The sequence below is a fragment of the Miniopterus schreibersii genome, assembly GCF_964146895.1.
Source record: "Miniopterus schreibersii genome assembly, chromosome: 9".
NCBI lineage: Eukaryota > Metazoa > Chordata > Mammalia > Chiroptera > Miniopteridae > Miniopterus > Miniopterus schreibersii.
In genome coordinates, this window is record NC_138118.1 from 22,636,663 (window position 1) to 22,659,537 (window position 22,875).

Consider the following 22,875-nt stretch of genomic DNA (forward strand, 5'->3'; position numbering starts at 1 on the left):
GCCAACTTTAAAATATTTAAGACCTTTTTTGAATTTAAAAAAAAAAAGGAAGAAGAAAAAGAAAAAAATAATTTAGAAACTTTAGACTCAGTGGTGGTTAATCATACAGAGGACTGAAGTAGGAGATGGATGTGTTGTAAACTCTGTGTGAGGGCTCTAGAGGTTGGGGACAGAAAGAAACAAGGAAATTACAGTGTGGAGGGGATTAATTTCTAAGAAAAGGACTTTTTAATGACGTACGGATTGGTCAAATGATTACTAATCATATCATCGTTCTTTCATGGCTGAATAGTAGGAGAAGTGGGGTAAAGATGATTTTAATATATTCATCTAGCATGTCACCAAACATGAATGTGGTCCATTACTAAGCACAGCCTTTATTTTTATTACTGGTCCATTTAGAAATTTCAAATTTTTAAAGTTTGACAAAAAGAAGTTAAACCAAAAACAGATACAAACAAACAAAAACAACAGGAAAAACCACTTACTGAATTCTTAAATAAAGATTCCTTACAACATATACTACTTTGTTTGGCATCTTTTACCTATTTTTCTTTTTGTTTTCATAGATTTGAATTATGTTTAACAAAGGAAACTAAAACTAAAAAACATAATAACTTATGTTACCAAAATAGTCATTGAACTACTCAATCCAATATATGTTACATAATCAAAACATAAACACCTTTGAAATTTTTGGAGATTTTGAGAAAAAAACTTAGAAAAACGTTGTTCAGAATCACTTAGAAGAAAAGTTAGAAAATGATAAGAAAATGGAGAAAAGTACATTTGCGTACTTTTGTACACAATAGAAAACACCATAGAAGGGGTTTCTTTTGTTCCCTGAAAAGACTATCTCCCTGGTGACAGTATCTAAAAATTAGTCTTTTAGCAAACAACAACAGGGATTTTGGGGAGGTAAAGAGACAGCATTTCTTATCATATAAATAAATGAAAAACAGAAGAAGTGTATCGAAAAGAAAATGCACCTGAACTGCATTATCCTAAAAGCAGGAGCTTTTTATATGACAAAGAAAGGGCATAATTTCCCAAGAGTAAAAGGCAGTGGCTCTCAAAGTGCAGTTCTTGGACCAGAGGCCCAGGACCAGGATCACTGGGAAATGTGTCAGACTTGGAAATTCTTGGGGCCCACCCCATCCTCTAAGTCAGAAACTGAGGCTGGGGACAGCAACCTCTGCTCCAACAAACCTTCCAGGATATTTCCACACATGCTCATGTTTGAGAATCACTAGGTTAAGGTGAAGCAGGAGAGGAGAGGAATGAAAGGAAGATGAAGTCAGCTGATTCTAACAAGGTCAGCAAGCCCTAGAAAAATTGTCCTACTGTCACAAGGGGAGGCTATTGTAAGTTGCTACAAGAAGCACAAGCAATCAGTAACATTAAAGAAACAGTTCTAAATGTTACTGAACTAAAGAAGCACACTAGACAGGAAAGGAACTAGATGGCAAACTGTGGGTCTAATCCTCCAAATCCACTTTGACACCAAGTCCCTTTAAACCTTGGGCAAAGTAGCCCACAGTGGGACAGGCCGTGTGGCATCTGGGAAAGGGAAGGATCACAGGGTCTTATTAGGCCCTCAAATCAGATTTGTGATGTTCTGAGCTTTTGCTCCTTGGTATTTACAAACACAAACAGTGAAATAAAGAGAACAACATCTAACAGTAAAGTGAGACTAGGATATACCTGTAAATGTTCACTTATTTAAAATGTGTAGATTAGTGAGGTTTTATCAAGTCATTTGGTCTACCCAAACCTGTGGTGCCTAAATTCTTGCTTTAATAACATCATCAAGCAGTCAACTAGTCAATGCTTTGGATACTTTGGAGATAAACTTATTGTCTCTTGAGGGTGCCTATTTTCTCCACCTTTGGAGAGTTATAGGTATAAGAATGCACTTATTGAACTGGTAGCTGCCTTCCTATGTTGTAAGGCTCAATTAAATGCCAGAATTAGGGACATTTGTCATTTTTTTCACTGCTCATTACTTAATCTCTTCTTATTTAAGAGGGATCCTCTCCAGGCACTCCTACTCCATCTGTCTGGTATATTGTACAAGGACATGACCTAATCTTGGCTAACTGGATATCTCACACCAAGACTTTGAGCATGGAAAAAATAAGGAGGGGTAGTTTGCAATTCATTTATGGCCCTGATGTTCAGTAGTAGCAGCAGAAGCAGCAGCATGTAGAATTTAGAAAAGGTGGAATCTGGAAAAGGGAATGTGACAGCAGGAATGATGGTGTCAAGAGTAGTATCCAGACTGGATGGTTCTCATGCTATCACCCTGTCCATGGTTTCTTCTACTTCCCTTGATTCCTATCTGTGTTCTTCTTCTTTAGTCTTCCCTCAATAGCTCAATTCTGTAAGTTACCAGATGTTTTTTGAATAAATTCCTTCTCTACTTGTGCAGATTTTTCAAGAACTTCTAGGAATGTGATATGAAGATATGAAGTCTAGTATGGCCATAGCCACATGTAGACATGTGAGGGGACCCACAGCTGCACAAAGGTTCCCAGATGGAGTGTGAGGGAGAAGAAACAATTAGAATGCACAGCAGTAAGATCAAGAGGAAACAGGTGATATCATTTAATCAGACTCAAAATTCTCCTGAAGTCAAAAATATCTCAATGTTTCAGTTACAATAGCTGGAAAAAACATCTAGTTCAAGTTGGGTTTTTAACATTAGCAATTGAAATTATCCTGACCATTATATCCTTTCTCCTCAACTCTTGACATTCCTCTCCCACACACACTGATTATGCTTATCATTCATAATATGAATAAATTGGGTTATGTCAGAAGACACAAACTGATGGCCTTTGAGTTTAATCTTAACACAGAATTTGTATTTATTTGTTTGGCTTGCAGCAAGTTCCTTTTAAAAATTATTACTAACATATTAAACTTAGGAAGCCTTCCATTAAAATCCAAATATTTCATTTATTTTGAAGAACCCAGAGATCTGATATATTGATTATTGCCATGGCAATAACCACCTTGAACTGAGTAGTTGCTGTTCACTTTTAACAGGGCATATGCTGTCCCTTTGCCACAGAACACACCACTGCCTATTGCCTCCCACTTGGCCTAATTATGCCTTGTACATTGTTAACCACCTATGAAAGGATTTGTACTTGCAACACTTTATGGTCAGTGGGGCCTGTCTCAGGTCTGTTACATTATTTCATTTAAGTATAAAGCAAAGAAATAAAAGTAAACAATACTAGTCTGGGAAGCTGAATCACATTGTGTACATTAGGATTATAGGAATTTATTTCGGGCAGAACATGATTTGATTATGAAAATATCCAAAGCTCTGATAACAGGTTTCCTCATTTGTCATCTGGAGTAAAAATGCCTTAGTAGCTTAACAACAGCTAATTAAATAACAATTAATATCATGAACTTGAAAACCAGACAGACCTGAATTTAAGCCCCAGGTATGCCCCTATGTTCTGTAATGATAGTGCCCATCACATACGGTCGTCGTTTATTAAAGTGATAAAAGGTGCCAAGAACAGAATGTGGTAATAGACACTTGTTATGATAGACTGCTCTACTGCACAAGTTTATTCTAGTCATGTATAATAGTTCTGACTGAGGAGTTTCAACTTGTAAGGTATAAATAAGAAATTAATTTTCCAGTAACTATAAATATCGTGTCTTGCTGACCAGCCTGCCTCCTTTCTTAATGGGCCTGGCTCCCTTAATGATCCTGAAGCCCTGTATTATTACACTTTAGTCACTGCCACTTATAAAAAGTCTCATTTTCATTATGGAGATTTAGGCCTATTCACTAAAACTTTAATTTCATATTGGATCCAAAGCTTTCCCAGGGAAGGTTAGGTTTGTAGATCCTACAGCTTATGATGGGTTTAATTCTAAGATGGCTTTTACAGTTCCTGGCCCTTGGTGGATACACATGCTCCTCTAGTTATTCAAGCAAACACCCATGTAAGTGTTGCTGTGAAGGGATTTTGCCCATGTAATTAAGGTCTCAAATCAATTGACCTTAAATTTGGGAGATTAACTCTGGATCTAGATATCAGAGACAGGGTAAACAGAGACAAATCCTGAGAGGTATTCAAGGTGTGAATGGTTCTCTGTTGCTGCCTGAGGAGATGGAGGGAACCACATCGCCAGGAATGCAGGCAGCCGCAGGGTGCTGAGAGCAGCCCTGGGCTGACAGTTTGCAAAGTAATGAAACTTCAGTCCCATAGTTGCAAGGAACTGAATTCGACAACAACCTGCATGAACTTGGAAGTCAGTTCTTCCCCAAAGCCTCCAGTCAAGAATCAACCGGACCAATACCTTGATTTCAGCTTTTAGCCCCTAAGTAAAGAATCCAATCACACTGTCCTCAGATTTCTAAGCTACCAAACTGTGAACAAGTAAATGGATGTTGTTTTAAGCTACTAAACATGTAGTGATTTATTACACAGAAATAGAAAACTAATATCAGAAGGTTGGAGGTAGTGGATGAGATCTGTTCTCTCATAACTTTCCTCAACTCACTTCTTGATTTGAGTCAGGAGGAAGGAGAGGGGAAAAGAAATCTCCTTCTCAGTGGTCATGTCACTGTTGACCTAGATCACTGCCTACACTTGATGTGGATGGAGGTAGCCTCAAATAGGCCTTGATGATGACACAGCTGCCTGGAACCACTAGAGGCTCAGCTAGATTCTCTAGCTGACCCTGATTTATAGGCTCAGGTATCTTTGTGTCCCATGTTAGGTCCCTGAAAATAGAACCTAGTTTTTTCTACCTTCTACAGCTTCAACTCTGGGGGCTGTGGCTGGAACAGATAGACCTACAGGTCCTGAGATACACCTCTAGGTGTAGATATACTTGAATGTCTTTGCCCCTTCATAGCCTGGTTAATCTCACCAACTGCCTTGTCTCAAAAAACTCCTTATCCTTCCTAGCAATACAAGGCCATTTGTCAAGCCCTGTAGCTAAGCAGACATCCAACAAGGTAAACAAGCACATTTCTCTCCTTCTTGAAGTATCTCTAAACTTTGAAAGCAATTACCTAAGCGAGGAAAAGTCATGGACTCTTCTCCCTTCCCCTGCTGGGAGCGCAGGACAGTAGGTAGCCTTACTTCAAGAGCAATACATTCTGAAAAGGTGACCTCTTCTCTCTCTCAGTCCCCTCCTATCACTTGCTGCTGAGTATATGAAAGACTGAGGAAAAGGAGGCCTCCTTTTTGCCAGGACACAAAGAATTTAGAAACTTTGTATTATTTGGTTAACCTCCAGGACAGGAATTATGCCAACACTCTGCTCTTACAAATGTAATGATGCATTTTAAGATTTCTGAAAGGATGTATTTATATGAGTTACAGCATAACTTTTTTCCCCTAACCTGAGGATATGTTTTTATTGATTTTTAGAGAGATGAAGGGAGAGGGGAGAGAGGGAGAGAGAGAGAGACATCCATGTGAGAAACATCGATTGGTTGCCTCCCCTACATGCCCTGACCCGGGGTCAAACCTGCAACCTTTTGGTGACGGGACACTACTCCAACCATCTGAGTCACCTGGCCAAGGCTACAGCATGAGTTTTAAAAAATAGAACATATATTTAATTTTGTATTTGGCTTTGAATATCATTTAATTTTATAAATATTAATTGAGAATTTTCTAAACATTATGCTCAGTGGCCTGGAGAAAGTTACTGTGGGTGTGTTGGGGGTGGGGGACATGCACATCCATGCACACATGTGTATGTGCAAGTAAGAGAGAGAGAAAGAATGAGAAAGAGAGAGGAAGAGAGGTAGCAGAGAGACAGAGGGTAAGCCTCAGGAACAGACCTTAACTAAGTGTAATGTTAGAGTAAAGATACTCGCAATGATATTACCACCTTGAAGAATATTGTGGTAATAGGCAGGGGAATCTACTCTGTTTAAAATAGGATTTAAATGAGATTCTGAGTGCTTCTTCTGCTAAAAAATAAGACTTTGGTACATTAAAAATACATTTAAACTAAACATTTTAAGGTTTAAACGTGTATTTCCTCAAATTTTTTCTTGGCCTAATGAATCTGTGTACTTCTGTGTTGTTGTTTGGTTTTTTGGGGATTTTTTGTTTTTTGTTTTTTAATACTTTTAAATTGATTTTTAGAGAGAGGAAGGGAGAGGGAGAGGAGGAGGAGAGAGAGAGAGAGAGAGAGAGAGAAACATGGATGAGAGTAAAACTTTGATTGGCTGCCTCTTGTAGGCCCCCTGTGAGGAATTGAACCCATAACCAGGGCATGTCCCCTGACCAGGAATTGAACTGGCAACTTTTTGGTGCCCAGATGATACCCAACCCAACTGAGCCACGCCTGCCAGAACTGGGTATTTTTTACATTTTTTTTTTTAAGTAAAACTAAACAAGCAAAACCAAACTTATGATTAAGTGGAGTATCCTCTTTGATCTCCCAAATGTAGAATTTTATTAAAAGGTGACCATTACTCTCCACCCATGGATCCTCAGGGCAGTTTTGAAAAGTCTGAGTTTCACAAATAAGAAGGATGAAGTACATAAATGTTTTTTATTCTTTTTTGAATTTGAAATTTAAAATATATACCATTTTTTACTATACCCGATAAAAAGTGAAATCTTTATTCTGTGGGTCTGCAAAGCAACTTTTGAAGTCGGATGTATCTATCAACATACTTATTAGAGGCATTTTTCCCCTCCAGTTTTGGAGAGAGTCTGGAAACCAATGCCAGTATGGTTTAGATATTCATAATTGTTTACATATGTTTCAGTAACAAAATATATTTGGGGGGGTAGGAGCTTTACATTTAGGATTTGGGACAGCTGGAAATTATTATCATTGTGGGTAAAAGTGTTCTAACTGGATAATGGTCTTTGAAAAGAATATAATATCTCAGAATGCTTCCTTCTAATATGGAACACATATTATTTTATTAAGTTGAGTTACATAAATAATAATTGGCTATTATCTAGTCAGTTACACATGAAGGTGTATAAGGAAATAGGCTCTCAGAAGCGGCATCAAAAAGAAAATTATTATGATTTATGATGATGATAATGATGATGCAGAGAAATCTAGTAATCCTTTTAAAGACTAGGTAGTTAATAGTCCACATATAGCAGTGACAGATTCTAATTAAATATTTAAGAAATGAGACATTGTTTGCAATTGTGGTATAATGTATCAAATACCTTGAAGATGTGTAAAAATTCTTTTCATATTTGCTTATCCAGAAAAACAATGATGATTAATAAGGGATTGTGTCACCCCCAGACTATGTCAAGAGCCAAGAGGAAGCAGGGTTCAAAGGAAATTCATCTAATATTTGTGTCCTGGTTATGAAAGGGGTAAGAGGCTATTCATCAGCGGCATGTGGCCAGTTGGCAGGGAGGGCTGCAGGCCAGGCAAGGGGTTACTATGATCACAGATGGACTTAGCATGGGAAAGAGGATGCCAGAGAGTCCCAGGCAGTGCATGCTATTTTGGGGGCTTTATACAAATCATTATTTTTTCATTCTGTGCCAGTATTGACACAGACAAATATATCTATTGACTGGCAATTAAATATTTGTAGATTACTAAAGTAAATCTCATCCATGGAGATATCACTCAAGGATTTTTTAAAACAATGATTTATAACTAACTTCCTTTCATCAAAAATATTTTTACATTTTTAAAATTTTGTTATGTCAAATGGATGGCACCAAGTCTTTACAAATAAGGCATGAAATAGCAGAGTACATATCCTAAAGAAGAAATGTATTTATTGACTAGCAATTAATTATAGTCCTCTTTTTAGTCTTGAAGAGTAGTCAGCAAATTTGCAATCCATCACTTATTTTATAAACTTAGAAATAGCAGTTTTGCATTAGAGACTTTCTTAAGGATACAGAGCTGGCTCAATGAACTCAGAAAACATGTCTAGGTCTGGTTCCAATAGCCCTTCTACATGAAGCACAGCTTCCAGGAGGTTCAGTAGCCACCCATAGGCTCTCATCCTCACTCTGCCACTTACAGGCAATGAACCTTGGTATGTTATTAAGGATGGACCTTGACAAATTATTGAGGTTTACTCATGTGCAGGGTGAGGGGTTGGAGACATCCGAGATTCCCTCAACTCTGAAGTTTAGTGTAACAATGGGCTTTAAGATTCATAGATAGCCTAAAAACAAATATAACTACTGCCCACAGAGCTACTGGTCAATCTACAGCTAAAGATGTGCCCAACCATGCACACTCTCCTCTATAAACATCTTCCCCATTAACAGCTTGGGCTACTGGAGCCCTTCCCCACACATAATTGTTGCAGGGCTGCCTGGCATACTTGCCCCCTTCCTTAGGTCCCTCCCACTACATTAATAATAGCATGTGTTAAGAGGATTTTTCCAGTTTTATTGAGATATAATTGACCAAGGATTTTTGAAGGTTCCCTGTAACCTAACCTTGCTTGAAAACTTTCTTCAATAGAAAAAAAACTGATTACAAGTTTCTAACAATAACCTACAAATTAACTTTTGGAGCCAAAGCCCTTTGGAAAACATATGCTTATTTGAACAATCGAGTTTTGGAGTGAAGTGGAGTGGCTAAGAGCAAAGCTTATAAGTAGCAGAACTCTAGAACCAGGTTTTCTGGGTCCAAACATGGGCTCTGCTACTGTAAGCTGTGTGACCTTGAGCTAATTCTCTATGTCTCTGCTTCTCCATCTGTGAAATGGGGAATTATCAAAGTATTTACCTCATATTGTTTTGTTTTGAGAATTGAGTTAATAAATGTAAAGCAATTATAATAGGACCTAGCACACAATAAGGGCTGAGAAAATATTAGATGCTATGCATTTTAAATATTCTCAAAAGTGACAAATCTCTAATCTGTGAAGCTGCAATTGGCATTTGGGAAATATCTGATTTTTAACATCAAATTCTGATTTAGAACAAATTCTTATTTTAAAAAAGTGAAGAGAGTTTAGCAATTTTGGTCAAAATTATGCTGTGAATATATATGATGACACTCATTTACTCATTTAGTTTATTATTAGGTATGAATAAATGTATTGTCTCTTTAAGGGATGGCCTTCCAAATGATAGTTTTCTTAGAGATTATACCTACTAAAAATTAAATTACATTATGGCTATACCTGTGCCTGATGATACACAAGTTCTGTCATTATCCTTCCATGCTCATTTCTAAAACTGGCACAGGGAACATTGATCTCCTTACCTTTAATGGAATCTACCAAATAATATCTCTGAAGGATGTTCCTGTGTTAGGCAAAAAGAAAAACAATTTCTCTTCTTTTTGGTAAATAATTATTGAATTCTTAGTCTCTCAGCTGAGATTGCTAATAAGATGACATACAAAACTGCAACTGTCAAAATTAAAGCATATTTCAGGGCAAATTTTATAGTCCATTCTAGAGTTTTGGTTTTTATCTCATTCACTATAAAATTTTCAGTATAATTTATTAGCACTGGCGGTTTGTTCTGCAAAGCCTTTTACATATTTATATTTTACTATAGCTAACTAAAATATAAACAATTTAAACACCTCCAATTCAGTTTACTAGATCTCAGTAGGAAAAAAACTCTGTTTTAAACTTTCCTTTTATATCAGCCTGAAGACATATTTTATATATTTATATTTTGCAAACATGTATATTAAGCTCTTTCTGTACTCAAGCACTATTACAAGCTCTTCACAATATTAACTCAGTTTTTACTTAAAACCACCCTGTAAGGTCGGTACTATTATATTCCTATCTGACAGATGAGAAATTGCCCAGTATCTCCAACAGGAAGTGGTGAACTACTACTCAAATCCAGACAGCACAAATAATGTTTTGATCAAAGTAGTTAAGAGAGATTATCTCACTTAAAGAAAATTCTTCCCTTTTTATTATTTCTTGAACCTTTGAAATCTAGTTCTCTTAACTTTATCAGCAATTTAATTTTAAACTAACTTATCAGGTCAAGCATCCCACATGTGATACTGATTTTCCAAATCATTAGGACTGGGAAGATCATCCTCAAGTGTGTGGGGCGGGATGTGGGGGGAAAGTCACTGGAAGTCTGCACCACATTGCTAAAGATGGGATCCCAGCGTGATGCAGGACCACTGGGGTGGGGAGGCCTGATCTGCTTTGCACAGTGAGGTCATGCTCAATGTTGTAAACTCATTAATCCTACCTAAAAAACTGATGTGGGTAAAAAAGAAAAAAAGACAAATTAGTAGCATTTTCAAAAGAAGTTAAATATGTCAGACAGTAAAGTGTCCTAATTCTCCCTTAAGGGAACATATGTCAAAGTAGCTTGGAGTTTTACATTTGGTGAAACCATCTGCAAGGAAGGCCCCACCCTCATTTTTGTCCCTGCAACACATGCAATTGAAGGAAATGGCCCAGTTGGTCAAATGCATCTGGAAATTTTCTCAACATTACCTAATTGAGACATTAGGCCAACCTTTCTTTGAACAAAAAACAATTTGTTACTGCCTGCTGAAAAAAAGCACAAGAATGGCTTTGACTAATGAGGACAATATAAATAGCCCAAATGACATGTTATTAAGTTTACCTGTGTATTTAAAACTACCATTACCTACAACCCATAACCACCTTCTGAGCCTTTGAGAAGAAAGCAATGGGAGCTTCTCACAGATGTTTATTTCTAAGGCAATGTTAGACTGAGTGGTATTTTGCTTTGAGAACTATAATTGCTGATTTTCTGTACTAATAGAAATCATTAAAGACCACGCATAATTCTAAAATGTAATATTGTTACATAGACACTAATTTCATTATCATTAACATTATGAATGGAACAAGATATGAAACACTTAGTACAGTTGCTAGGACAAAGTAGGTGCTCAACAAATTGAATTATAATAATGTATATTTATGCCAGAAATGACTGACCTTAGTGTGTTTATCATTCTAGATATATTCTGCTTCATAGTAAGATACTAGGATAAAGATTTTTTTACCTGGGTTTTTTCATAATTCTGAAATTGTCCACAGCTTTGGGTGTCATTATGCATTATTTCTTTATACAAGGGGTCAAACTTTCATCAGATATTCAGAAGGGTACATTGTTTCCTGTAAAATGTTAAGAACCACTGGCTCAGAGGAATCATTTGCTTTAACTTGTCTTATACAGAGCCAAACTCTGTTGTTTGATGAAGCCAGAAATGTCTTTTAAAAAAAATAAGTCGTGTTCTATACATGGTTTGGTAGGTGGAGGAGGACCTATAAAAACGTTAAACCGAGTACCCAGCATCTCTCCCCTCTCTCACCAACACCCTCGCCATCCTGGTAGATACCATTACTACAGTTAGTTTGAACTTGAAAAATGGGGACGAAAATGAAGAAAGAGAAGTGAAAGACCTAGGGGCCCTTTGGAGTGATTAAATCCCACAAAGAAGTGGATATTAGGAATTGGAATTATCAAAAGAACTTCCTTTATCTGCTTCTCTTGTGGTCACAACCTCTTTCAAAGTTTCAAATGTCACAGTGGAAATCCAGTTACTCTGACTGGAATATTTTATTCAAAAACCTCTCATGGCTCCTTTCTACTTCCCTATCCAGCTCAGAAATCAGAAGACTAATTCTTAGAATGCCAAAACATAAACTTCAAATGAAAATGAGTGTATATAACAGAAGGGCTGTACTCAGGGAAATGTCTCTGGATGCTGGCGGGAGCCAGGAAGATCCAATTCTCTTCCACACTGTATTGGCATTACTGTGCTAACGGTAGTAAAAGTTTGTTTTTTCATGTAAAGGAAGCAGATGTGACTTTGAGAAACATGGAGAACAGATGTGCTGAGCAAAAGTCTTTATTTGTGTGGTAATTTATCTGACCATAAGTTACATAAACTCATGGGGTAAGTGTTTAATGGAACTCTTTTTCAGCAACTCAGAAAAATAATTTATATAAGCGATAAAATAGATGTTGAATTAAAGAACACATCCCTCTCACCTTCACTTGCTTTATAAGAAAATTGTGCTAAACAAAAATTTTCTAGTCTTCAATGCACGTAAAAGCTCACTGGCCACTAAGGAGGCCTCTACATTCAGGAGGTCTGGGTGTGCAAACTGCTCATAGAAATAAAATTTTACTGTCCCCACTGCCACATGGGCTTTCGAAGAAGCTGGTAAAGAATTGCTCAGTCCTGAGCTGGCCGGTTTGGCTCAGTGGTTAGAGTGTTTGCCCGTGGACCAAAGGGGTCATAAGTTCGATTCCCGATCAAGGGCACATACCTGGGTTGCAAGTTCAATCCTGCCCCTCCAATCAGGGCTCGTGCAGGAGGCAGCCAATCGATGTGTCTCTCTCACATCAATGTTTCTCTCTCTTCCCTACCTCCCTTCCACTCTCTCTAAAAAATCAATGGAAAAAAATATTCTTGTGTGAGTATTAACACCCCCCCCAAAAGAAATCAAAATAATTGCTCAGTCCCTACACACAGAACTTGAAACACTTGCAAAGCCTAAGTGTTTATTATAAGTCAAGGGCATTTAACAAGACTTGAAAAAAAATGCTTACAGCCCAAGTCTCTGCTATAGATTCATCAGAGTGAAGTATGAGAGTGGGAACAATGTCTCTATGAGGCACAGTGGGAATACGGCCTAGGGAACACAATACTTTTAGGGGCCCAGGAAAATGTTTGAATTTCCTTTAAAATTAGAAGAAAAAAATAAACATTTCAGTCAATGAAAATAGTCTCTATACATAATACTTTTTTTCAACACTCAACAAAAATAAATTTTACTTTATTCTTTTAATTTGGTGTTTTTAAGTAAGGTTTTTTTGATAGCAGCCATGGGCATGGTTCTTAGAGTCAGGCCATGGCTTTTAACTGACCACTAGGTTAGAAAAATGTCCTGAAATACTTTATTAAGGTGCAGAATTTGCTCTGATAAAATAATTTCCACAGAGGAAACAGACTCTTATCCTCTTTATAGAGCTAGAACAAACTCTGACTTGCAATGAAAACAAAACATTGAGCATTTCTCTACAACAGACACTATTGTTCAAAAATTAAATCATATTCTCTGGTATATTGAGGCAGACAAGGTAACTATGACCACTAAGATGAGTATTTAACTGATGTTACAACTTTAGAAATGAACAAAGCTTTTTATTCAGTAATTATTGATAAATGTTCTACTGTTCTTTTATTATGGATATTTGCTAATACATTAGGCAACTGTAACTTGAGTTGTTTGGTAACAGTCCTCTGTGGTGTTGGAAAGGTACAAAAAATAAATGGGAAAACCGTAAAGCTTTTCCAAATGCTACAGCTGGAGTCATTCACATGTCATTTAATAACTCAGCATCTAGATTGCTAATCATTTTTTTAAAGAAAGCAGCAAATGCCAGTTTCAAATGTGTTGCTAAATGCTGGACAAGACTTTCCTTCAACTGGCATTTTCTCTTTCCTTGGTATTTCTCTTTCCTTTTAAAAAATTTATCTTTATTGTTGGAAGTATTACAAATATCATTCTTTTAATTCCCCATTGATTCCCTCCACCCCTCATACACCTACCCCCCGAGGCCTTCACCACACTATTGTCTGTGTCCTTGGGTTATACATATATGCATATAAGTTCTTTGGTTAATCTCTCCTCACCCACTCCCCCACCCCGGCCTTCCCATTAAGATAAATCAGTCTCTTCCATGCTTCTGTGTCTCTGGATCTATTTTGTTTATTAGATTCCATATATGAGTGAGATCATGTAAAACTGAATCAGGAAGAATTAGAAAACCTGAATAGGCTAATAACAACTAATGAAATTGAAGCAGTAATCAAAAAACTACCAGCAAACAAAGCCCTGGTCCAGACGGCTTCACAGGGGAGCTTTCTAATTCTTTAAGTGGTGTAGGGTTAGATAGTTTACTAAAAATTTTTCTTTCTTTTTGAGGTAGACTGTAGTGCTATGAACTTCCTTCTTAGACTACTTTCCCTATGTTCCATACATTTTGGGTTGTTGTGTGTTCATTTTCATTTGTTTCAGGAAGTTTTTTATTTCTTTCTTGATCTTATTGGTAACACATTCATTGTTTAACAACATGGTATTTAGCCTCCATGTGTTTAAATGTTTTTGAGTGTTTTTACTGTAGTTGATTTCTGATTCATTCTATTGTGATCTGAGATGCTTGATACGATTTCAATCTTCTTGAACTTGTAGAGACTTGTTTTGTGTCCTAACATGCGGTCTATCTTTCAGAATGACCCAAGTGCACTTGAGAGGAATGAATATTCCACAACTTTGGGATGAAATGTTCTGTAAATATCAGTTAAATACATCTGAGCTAATGTGTTACTTAGAGTCACTGTTTCTGTGTTGACTTTTTGTCTGGAAGATCTATCCAGTGAAGTCAGTGGGGTGTTCAAGTCCCTGACTATGACTGTATTGCTGTTAATTTCTCCCTTAAAGTCCTTAAGATTATTATTTATAGGTCCTTATTTATTGCCATTTTAATTCTTTATGCCTATGTTTCTCTTTCTATTTCTTCTTATTATTACAGCAGTCCATTTAACATTTCCTGCAATGCTAGTTTGGTGGCAATAAACTCCTTTAGCCTTCTTTTGTCTGGGAAGCTATTTATTTCACCATCTATTTTGAATGGTAGCCTTGCTGGATAGAGTAGCCTTGGATTCAGATCCTTGTTTTGCATTACCTTGAATACTTCATACCATTCCCTTCTGGCCTGTAGAATTTCTGATGAGAAATCAGTTGACAGCCTTATGGGAGCTCCTTTGTAGGTAACAGATTGCTTTTCTCTTGCTGCCTTTAATATACTCTCTTTGTTTTGAAGTTTTGGCATTTTAATTATGATGTGACTGGGTGTGGGTCTCTTTGGGTTCTTCTTGCTTGGGGCTCTCTGTGCCTTCTGAACTTGTGTACCTTTTTCCTTGACCAGGTTAGGGATGTTTTCTGCCATTATTTCTTTAAACAGGTTTTCTAAACCTTGCTTATTCTCTTCCCCTTCTTGCACTCCTATGATGCAAATATTGTTGCATTTCATGTTGTCCCACAGCCCCCTTAAACTGTCATCTTGTTTTTTATTAGTTTTTTTTCTTTTTGGATCTCTGATTGATTTTTCTACTCTGTCTTCTCATATGCTGATATGATCCTCAGCGTCCTCCAATCTGCTGTTTATTCTTTCCAATATATTCTTTATTTCTCCTATGTCATTCTTCATTTCTGACTGGTCATTTTTCATAGTTTCCATATCTTTTCTCATACTGTTGAGCATCCTTACAATCAGTATTCTGAACTCTACATCTGATAGATTGTTTATCTCCATTTCATTTAGCTTTGTTTCTGGAGACTTCTCTTGTTCTTTCATTTGAGGCTTGTTTTTTTGTCTCCCCATTTTGGCTGCCTATTTGGGTTTGTTTCTATGCATTAGGTTGATCTGTTAGGACTCTCAATCTTTTTGGAAGGTCTCTGCTCCAAGCCAATGTCAGATGCTGTTTATGGCTGGCCTTGAGTTCCCTTTTGGAGCTATCAACAACCCATAGCTTGAAGTCCTCTTCGTTGGGGCTGAGTGCATTTGGACAGGACCAAGATGCACACCAAAGCCTGCTTTTCCAAGGCCTGGGTCCAGAAGCAGATGAGACAAAGTTTCAAAGCACTCTTAGGTCTGCCTCTGCCTGCAGGTTGGCTAATATGATTCTCTTAATGAGTCTTAGGCTGTAGAAAATCCACAGGGTAGGGTGAGAGGTTTTCCAGCAGGGTTGGGCAATTTCTTCCCCCTCAGGCAAAAGCAGCCTGGAAGGTAAATGTCTGCTTGTGAAAGATGCCCTCTGCAGTATGGGGGAATGACGGCACAGGAATCCAGAGGGATGTCCTCTGAACTCTATCTCCAGAGCCCACAAGCCTAGATTCTCCTCACACAGCTCCAGTACACTCCACCCTCCCTCTGCTAGAGCCAAAGGTGAGTGGCTGAACACAAAACTTTGTGCGTTGGCTCATTAAGAGGGTGCCTGCAGTTCCAGCCATCTCTCCCTGGCAGACAGAAACCCTGGTGCTTTTCACAGCCAGATGTTACGTGGGCACCTTTCTCAGTTCTGGTGCTCTGGGCTAGGAAGCCGAGCCTGGGGTTTAGGCCCCAGAACCCTCAGTGGGAGCCCCCACAGCTGAGAGATCCCTCCCGACCTTCAGCTGCTGCCTGTGGGAGCCCAGCCAGCCTTCTCCTACCTCTAAACTTCCTACCAGTCTCTATGGGGTCTCCACTTTTCCTCCTTGGTGATTAGGGTGCTCTTCAGCTCGTCTTCAGTTGCAGTTGATTATTCAGGATGGTTTTTCTATATTTTAGTTGTAATCCCAGTTTGGTCCTAGGAGAGTGTCAGTGTAGCTTCCACTCAGTCTGCCGCCATCCTTTTCTTTTATAATAGCAATTTATTTTAAAGTGAAAGTTGTTTCTAGAAGTGAATCCACGAAACATATTCTCCTATGCTTCTGTTATGTGACTTTTTTGTAGATTTTATTTATGGCTTTATTCTGGCAAAACACTCTTGGGGAAAATATATATGAAACCATAGATCATCTATGGAAATCAACATCTTTGGATGTTATATAGTTATCCATGAAAAAAAATTTGATTTGTACAGAGATATTTAAAGAAATATTTCCTCCCAGTATCTTAATTTCCTTAGAACATAAATATATTTTATTAATTCCTAAGCATGATATATTCCAGCCATAATAACAGTTTATTACTTTCTAAATCTTTCTTCCTAAGAGCAAAACATTATGCTACTTGGGTAAATCAAAATGAAATAACAGTCTATGTATCTTATGTGACTTTTTAACATTTTATTAAAATCATATTTTCTATAAATGAGTGCATATTTTGGATTAGCATAATTACATTAGACAAAAAGAAGGCAAATTAATAAGTAGAATGAAGAGCATCAGAGTAGTATCACTGACTACAAAAATGGTGAAAAATACACGGACAAAAAAATGATAAGAAGGTTGATTCTTCAACATTTAACATTGAAGGATTAACTCTAAATAATTCATACTACTAGAGATTTACTAGATTTCCTAATAGAAAGTACTCTATCAGTGATTCTCAGCTGGGGTTGATTTTACCCTGAGAGGACATTTGGCAACATCTGGAGACATTTGGGATTGTTACCACTTGGAGAGGGGTATACTACTGAAATGTAGAGGACAGAGGCCAGGGACCCTGCTAAATGAACATCCTACAATGCACAACATAGCTTCCCAAACAAAGAATTATCCAGCCTTACTATCAATGTTACCAAGGCTGAGAAACCTTGTTCCAAATCTGGTTGTTTTATGTCAAGTAAATTAGTCCTTTCTCCCTCACAGGTAGTAACATAACTAAGAATTGCCTCTGTGACAACCATATACAAATTTCAATTGGCAATGTAATTAGAAACAGACACTAAACTAGAATAGTTCATTATGGCTAAGTAGGCACTTAACAATGTTTGGGCATAAAAAGGATACAAAATATCTATTAACAAATTAATTAAATTAGCTTATTATTCACCAAAAAGTCATAGTAATTGATTTTTTAATTGACTGGTAAGCCTTCTATTTGCTTTCTCTTTACTGCCAGTCTTTGGTGAGAGAATCAAATAAATAATTGGCATTCAGAGCGAAGGTGAGAGAACGAGGGAAGGAGAAATTAAGAAGCTGATTAATCACAAATTAGATTCTCCTTTTCAGTTATTTGATGGTAGATTGCCTCTTATGTTTATTTAAAATTTAATAATGGAGCCCATTAGGCCAAAATCTAACTTGAAATGTAAGGAGGAATTGTAATTTTTTACCCCTTAACCAACAAATAAAATGTAATTACAGTTTAATTCATTTCCTTTTAGGATCCACATAAGGTTTTGAAGATTCCACTAGACCAGCCTATCATTTATCTGCAGTAGTTAACTCTGGATTTCAACCTTAAGAATATAAGGAAGGCACTGTGGATGTTGACAGAAAAGAAAAACAACAATTCCAAAGACCAAAAGTTTTTAAGTCTCATAATGTACATCTGGTTAGCTATTAACTTAACTTGGAAATTTTCAAATACCTGAGAAAGGAGATAGGAAATTTTACCCCTCACTCTCTGTATTTTAAACTTCATCATAGTATCAACTCGCAGTGAAACCTAAAAACTAATGAAATTAAACCTAAAAGAGAAATAAGGAAAAGATATCTGGATTCGAATTTTAATTGGAGCATCTGGGGAGGAAATATCTGCTATTGACTTCTCCCAGTTCCTAATTAAGTATCTAAAGCAATATGCAGTATTTATTAATTACCTGTTCAGTACTTTGACAGTTTCTAAATTAAAAGACATCAATAAACCTTAAATGCATATTACTAAGTGACAAAAGTCAATCTGAGAAGTCTACATACTGTGTGATTCCAATTATATGACATTATGGAAAGGGTAAAACTATGGAGATAATCAAAAGATCAATAGTTTCCAGGGGTTAGTGGGAAGTGGGAGGGATGAATAGGCTTAGTATAGAGGACTTTTAGGACAGTAAAAATATATTGTATGATTTTATAATGGTGGATACATGTCATTATACTTTTGTCCAAACCCACAGAGTGTACAACACCAGTAGTAAACCTTAAGGTAAACTACAGAATTTGGGCAATTATGATGTGTCAGTGTAGGTTCATGTTCAGTAAAAAACGTACCATACTTGTGAGTGATGCTGATAATGGGGGAAGCTATGCATGTGTGGAGACAGGGAGTACATAGGGAATCACTGTACCTTCCTCTTAATTATACTGTAAATCTAAATCTTCTCTAATAATAAATTATTTTAAAAGTTAAAAGATTTCTTGGCTATGTCTTTTGATGGACATATGACTTCATTTATCTTGAATAAATAACTAGGAGGATTGCTGAGTTGTAGGATATATGTATGTCTACGTCTAGTAACACTTCCAAAGTTTTCCAAAGTGATCAGACATTTTACATTCTGCCCAGGAATGTATAAAAGAAATAGTGTTCCACATCTTCCCCAACACTCAGTGTTGTCAGTCCTTTCAATTGTGTATTGTGGAGCATGAGTAGTGGTATCTTATTATAGCTTCAATTTACATTTCTCTGATGACTAGTGGGGTTGAGCACCTTCTCATATGCCTTCTGGCCTTTGAGCCATCTTTTCTTGTGAAGTAAGTGCCTTTCCATATCAGCTTCTGACAATTTTTGTTGATCTTTTTTCCCCTAGATCATGGGGAGCTGCAAATGATAGAAAAATATCAGATGGCTCCAACAGACCAAGGGGTCACCTAGTGGTCTGTCAATCTCCATTGTCATTCACACCTCTTGCATATATCAGCTGTGGGAGGCTCCCACTGAGAACTTTGGGGCCTAAACTCCAGGCTGGGCTCCCCAGCCCAGAGCACCAGAACTGAGAACGGTGCCCACATAACATCTGGCTGTGAAAAGCACCAGGGTTTCTGTCTGCCAGGGAGAGATGGCTGGAAATGCAGGCACCCTCTTAATGAGCCAATACACAAAGATTTGTGTTCAGTCACTCACATTGGGCTCCAGCAGAAGGAAGGCAGAGTGGACTAGAGTAGTATGAGAAGAATTTGGGATTTTGGGCTCTGGAGATGGAGCTCAAAGGGAGGCCATCTGGATTCCTGTGCTGAGTCATTTCCACATACTGCAGAGGACATTTTTCTCAGGCAGACCTTTGCCAGCCAGGCAGCTTTTGCCTGGGGGGGAAGCAATTGCCCCACCCACTGAAAAACCTCTCACCTCACTTTGTGGAGTTTATGCCTTGCTGTGGTTTACAGCCTGAGGCTTATTAGGAGACTAAAATCAATCAGCCTGCAGGCAGAGGTGGACCTCTAGGAGCTTTGAGTCTTTGCCTGATCTTCTTCTGGACCTGGACCTTGGGAAAGCAGACTTTGGTGTGCATCTTGGTCCTGTCCAAATGCACCTAGCCCCAGAAGAGGGAACAATAAGCCAGCCCAGCAGAGGTAACCACAAGCCATGGGTTGTTGATAGCTCCAAACAGGGTACTCATGGCCAGTCACAAACAGTGCCTGACATTGGCCAGCACAAAAAAGATATGAAAACTATGAAAAATGACCAGTCAGAAATGAAGAATGACATAGGAGAAATAGAGAATACATTGGAAAGAATAAACAGCAGATTGGAGGACGCTGAGGATAGGATTAGCAAATTAGAAGTCAGGGTAGAAAAAAACCAATCAGAATCAAAAAGAAAAAAACAATGAAAAAATAGGAGGACAGTTTAAGGGAGCTGTGGGACAATATGAAATGTAACAATACTCACATTATAGGAATGCAAGAAGGGGAAGAGAATAAGCAAGGTTTAGAGAACCTGTAAAAAGAAATAATGACAGAAAATTTCCCTAGCCTGGTGAAGGAAAAAGTCACACAAGTTCAGGAGGCACAGAGAGTCTCAAGCAAGAAGAACACAGAGGCCCACACCCAGACACATCATAATTAAAATGCCAAAACTTCAAAACAAAGAGAGTATATTAAAGGCAGCAAGAGAAAAGCAATCTGTTACCTACAAAGGAGCTCCCATAAGGCTGTCAGCTGATTTCTCATCAGAAATTCTACAGGCCAGAAGGGAATGGTATGAAGTATTCAAGGTAATGCAAAACAAGGATCTGAATCCAAGGCTACTCTATCCAGCAAGGCTACCATTCAAAACAGATGATGAAATAAATAGCTTTCCAGACCAAAAAAAAAAAAAAAAAAAAAAGGCTAAAGGAGTTAATTACCACCAAACTAGTATTGCAGAAAATGTTAAATCAACTGTTGTAATAATAAGAAGAAATAGAAAGAGAAACATAGGCATAAAGAATTAAAATGGCAATAAATAAGGACCTATCAATAATAACCTTAAGGACTTTAAGGGAGAAATTAACAGCAATACAGTCATAGTCAGGGACTTGAACACCCCACTGACTTCACTGGATAGATCTTCCAGACAAAAAGTCAACACAGAAACAGTGACTCTAAGTGGCACACTAGATCAAATGGATTTAACCAATATTTACAGAACATTTCACCCCACAGCTGCAGAATATACATTCCTCTCAAGTGCACATGGATCATTCTCAAAGACAGATAACATGTTAAGACCCAAAAAAGTCTCTGCAAGGTCAAGGAGATTGAAATCACATCAAGCATCTTGGATCACAATGGCATGAATTAGAAATCAACTACACTAAAAACTCTCAGAAACATTCAAACACATGGAGGTTAAATATCATGTCATTAAACAATGAATGTATTACCAATAAGGTCAAGAAAGGAATTAAAAACTTCCTGGAAACAAAGAAAATGAACACACAACAACCCAAAAATGTATGGAACATAGGGAAAGTAGTCCTAAGAGGGAAGTTCATAGCACTACAGTCTACCTCAAAAAGCAAGAAAAATTTTTAGTAAACTATCTAACCCTACACCACTTAAAGAATTAGAAAGCTCCCCTGTGAAGCCATCTGGACCAGGGCTTTGTTTGCTGGTAGTTTTTTTGATTACTGCTTCAATTTCATTAGTTGTTATTAGCCTATTCAGGTTTTCTAATTTTTCCTGATTCAGTTTTACATGATCTCACTCATATGTGGAATCTAATAAACAAAATAGACTGAGGAACAAAGTAGATCCAGAGACATAGAAGCATGGAACAGACTGAAGAATCTCAGTGGGGAGAGATTAATCAAAGAACTTATATGCATACATGCATAACCTATAGACACAGACAATAGTGTGGTGAAGGCCTGGTAGGGAGGGGGGTGGAGAGGATCAATGGGGAAAAAAGGGGGTATATCTGTAATACTTTCAACAATAAAGGTGAATATTAAATAAATAAATAAATAAATAAATAAATAAATAAATAAATAAAATAAAATAAAATAAAATAAAAGGGGGAGGAAAAAAAGAACTATATCTACCCAAACAAATTTAATTTCATTCATTACGTATCCTTTCCATAAAATAGTTCCATAAATTTTCCTCTCATTCTTTAAAAAATTTTACCTAAAGTAGTTTAATATTTCAAAAGTAGATCCAGGGACAAATCCAAGAAACACAGCACAATTTAAAAGGGAAATATAAAACCAATTTCATAACTAAGTGTGAGTACTCAGACATTTTTTATATTAGCCACAATAAATCCACTGAATACAGTAAGTGCAGGACAGAGCCATCTCACTGAAAAGAAAACCACTCATAACAGTGTATCTTAGATACCTGGCTGAGACTCTTGCTTTTTTGAAATGAGACCGCTGTTTGGATTTAAAAGCATACTTTTTTCCTAACAATTTCATTTGGCATTTTTCACCTGAATTAACATCACTTCCAATTCAATCCAAGTGCAAATGTAAAACTCAGTTACCTGCACAAAACCGCATGCAGTAAAGTCTTCAAACAAGGGCAGACTTGGACGGTCTTCTCGATAGATGGTGAGTTTGTATGTGATGAGTGTCTCACCCTGGGCCTGAGATTCATCCACGACAAGCATTGAGATTTTGTTTGCTCCTAAACCCAGGGGGTAGTTGGCAAAGCTGGAGAGATAAACATCTGTTCAGCCCAAACAAATTCATACATCAATATTAAATGCGTGTAATTTGTCTGTACAATTTTAAAAGAAATCTAATATGTGAAATGAATATTTTTACTTCTGTTTCACAGTACTTTAATATGCTAAGCATTATCTTGCAAAGCAAGTCATGTCTCCTATAAACTATAGGAAAGGGTACTAATATTTATTAATCATCTATCAGGGTCATACATTATCTCGTTTAATACTCAAAACAACTCTATACAAAAACCATGATTGTCCTCATTTTAAATATAGAGAACATAACATAGAACTGGGAAACACA

At 37.2% G+C, this 22,875-nt stretch overlaps 1 protein-coding gene across 2 annotated transcripts in view; it reads right to left on the reverse strand.

Moving 5' to 3' along the window:
- The window catches only part of CPED1 (cadherin like and PC-esterase domain containing 1), a 268,666-nt gene that overhangs the window by 119,436 nt on the left and 126,355 nt on the right, over nucleotides 1–22,875 (reverse strand). For both annotated transcript variants that reach the window (XM_081147894.1, XM_081147893.1), the window contains exon 16: nucleotides 22,386–22,554. In XM_081147894.1, coding sequence (XP_081004020.1) covers nucleotides 22,386–22,554 — 169 coding nt within the window. The remainder of the gene's footprint in view (nucleotides 1–22,385; nucleotides 22,555–22,875) is intronic.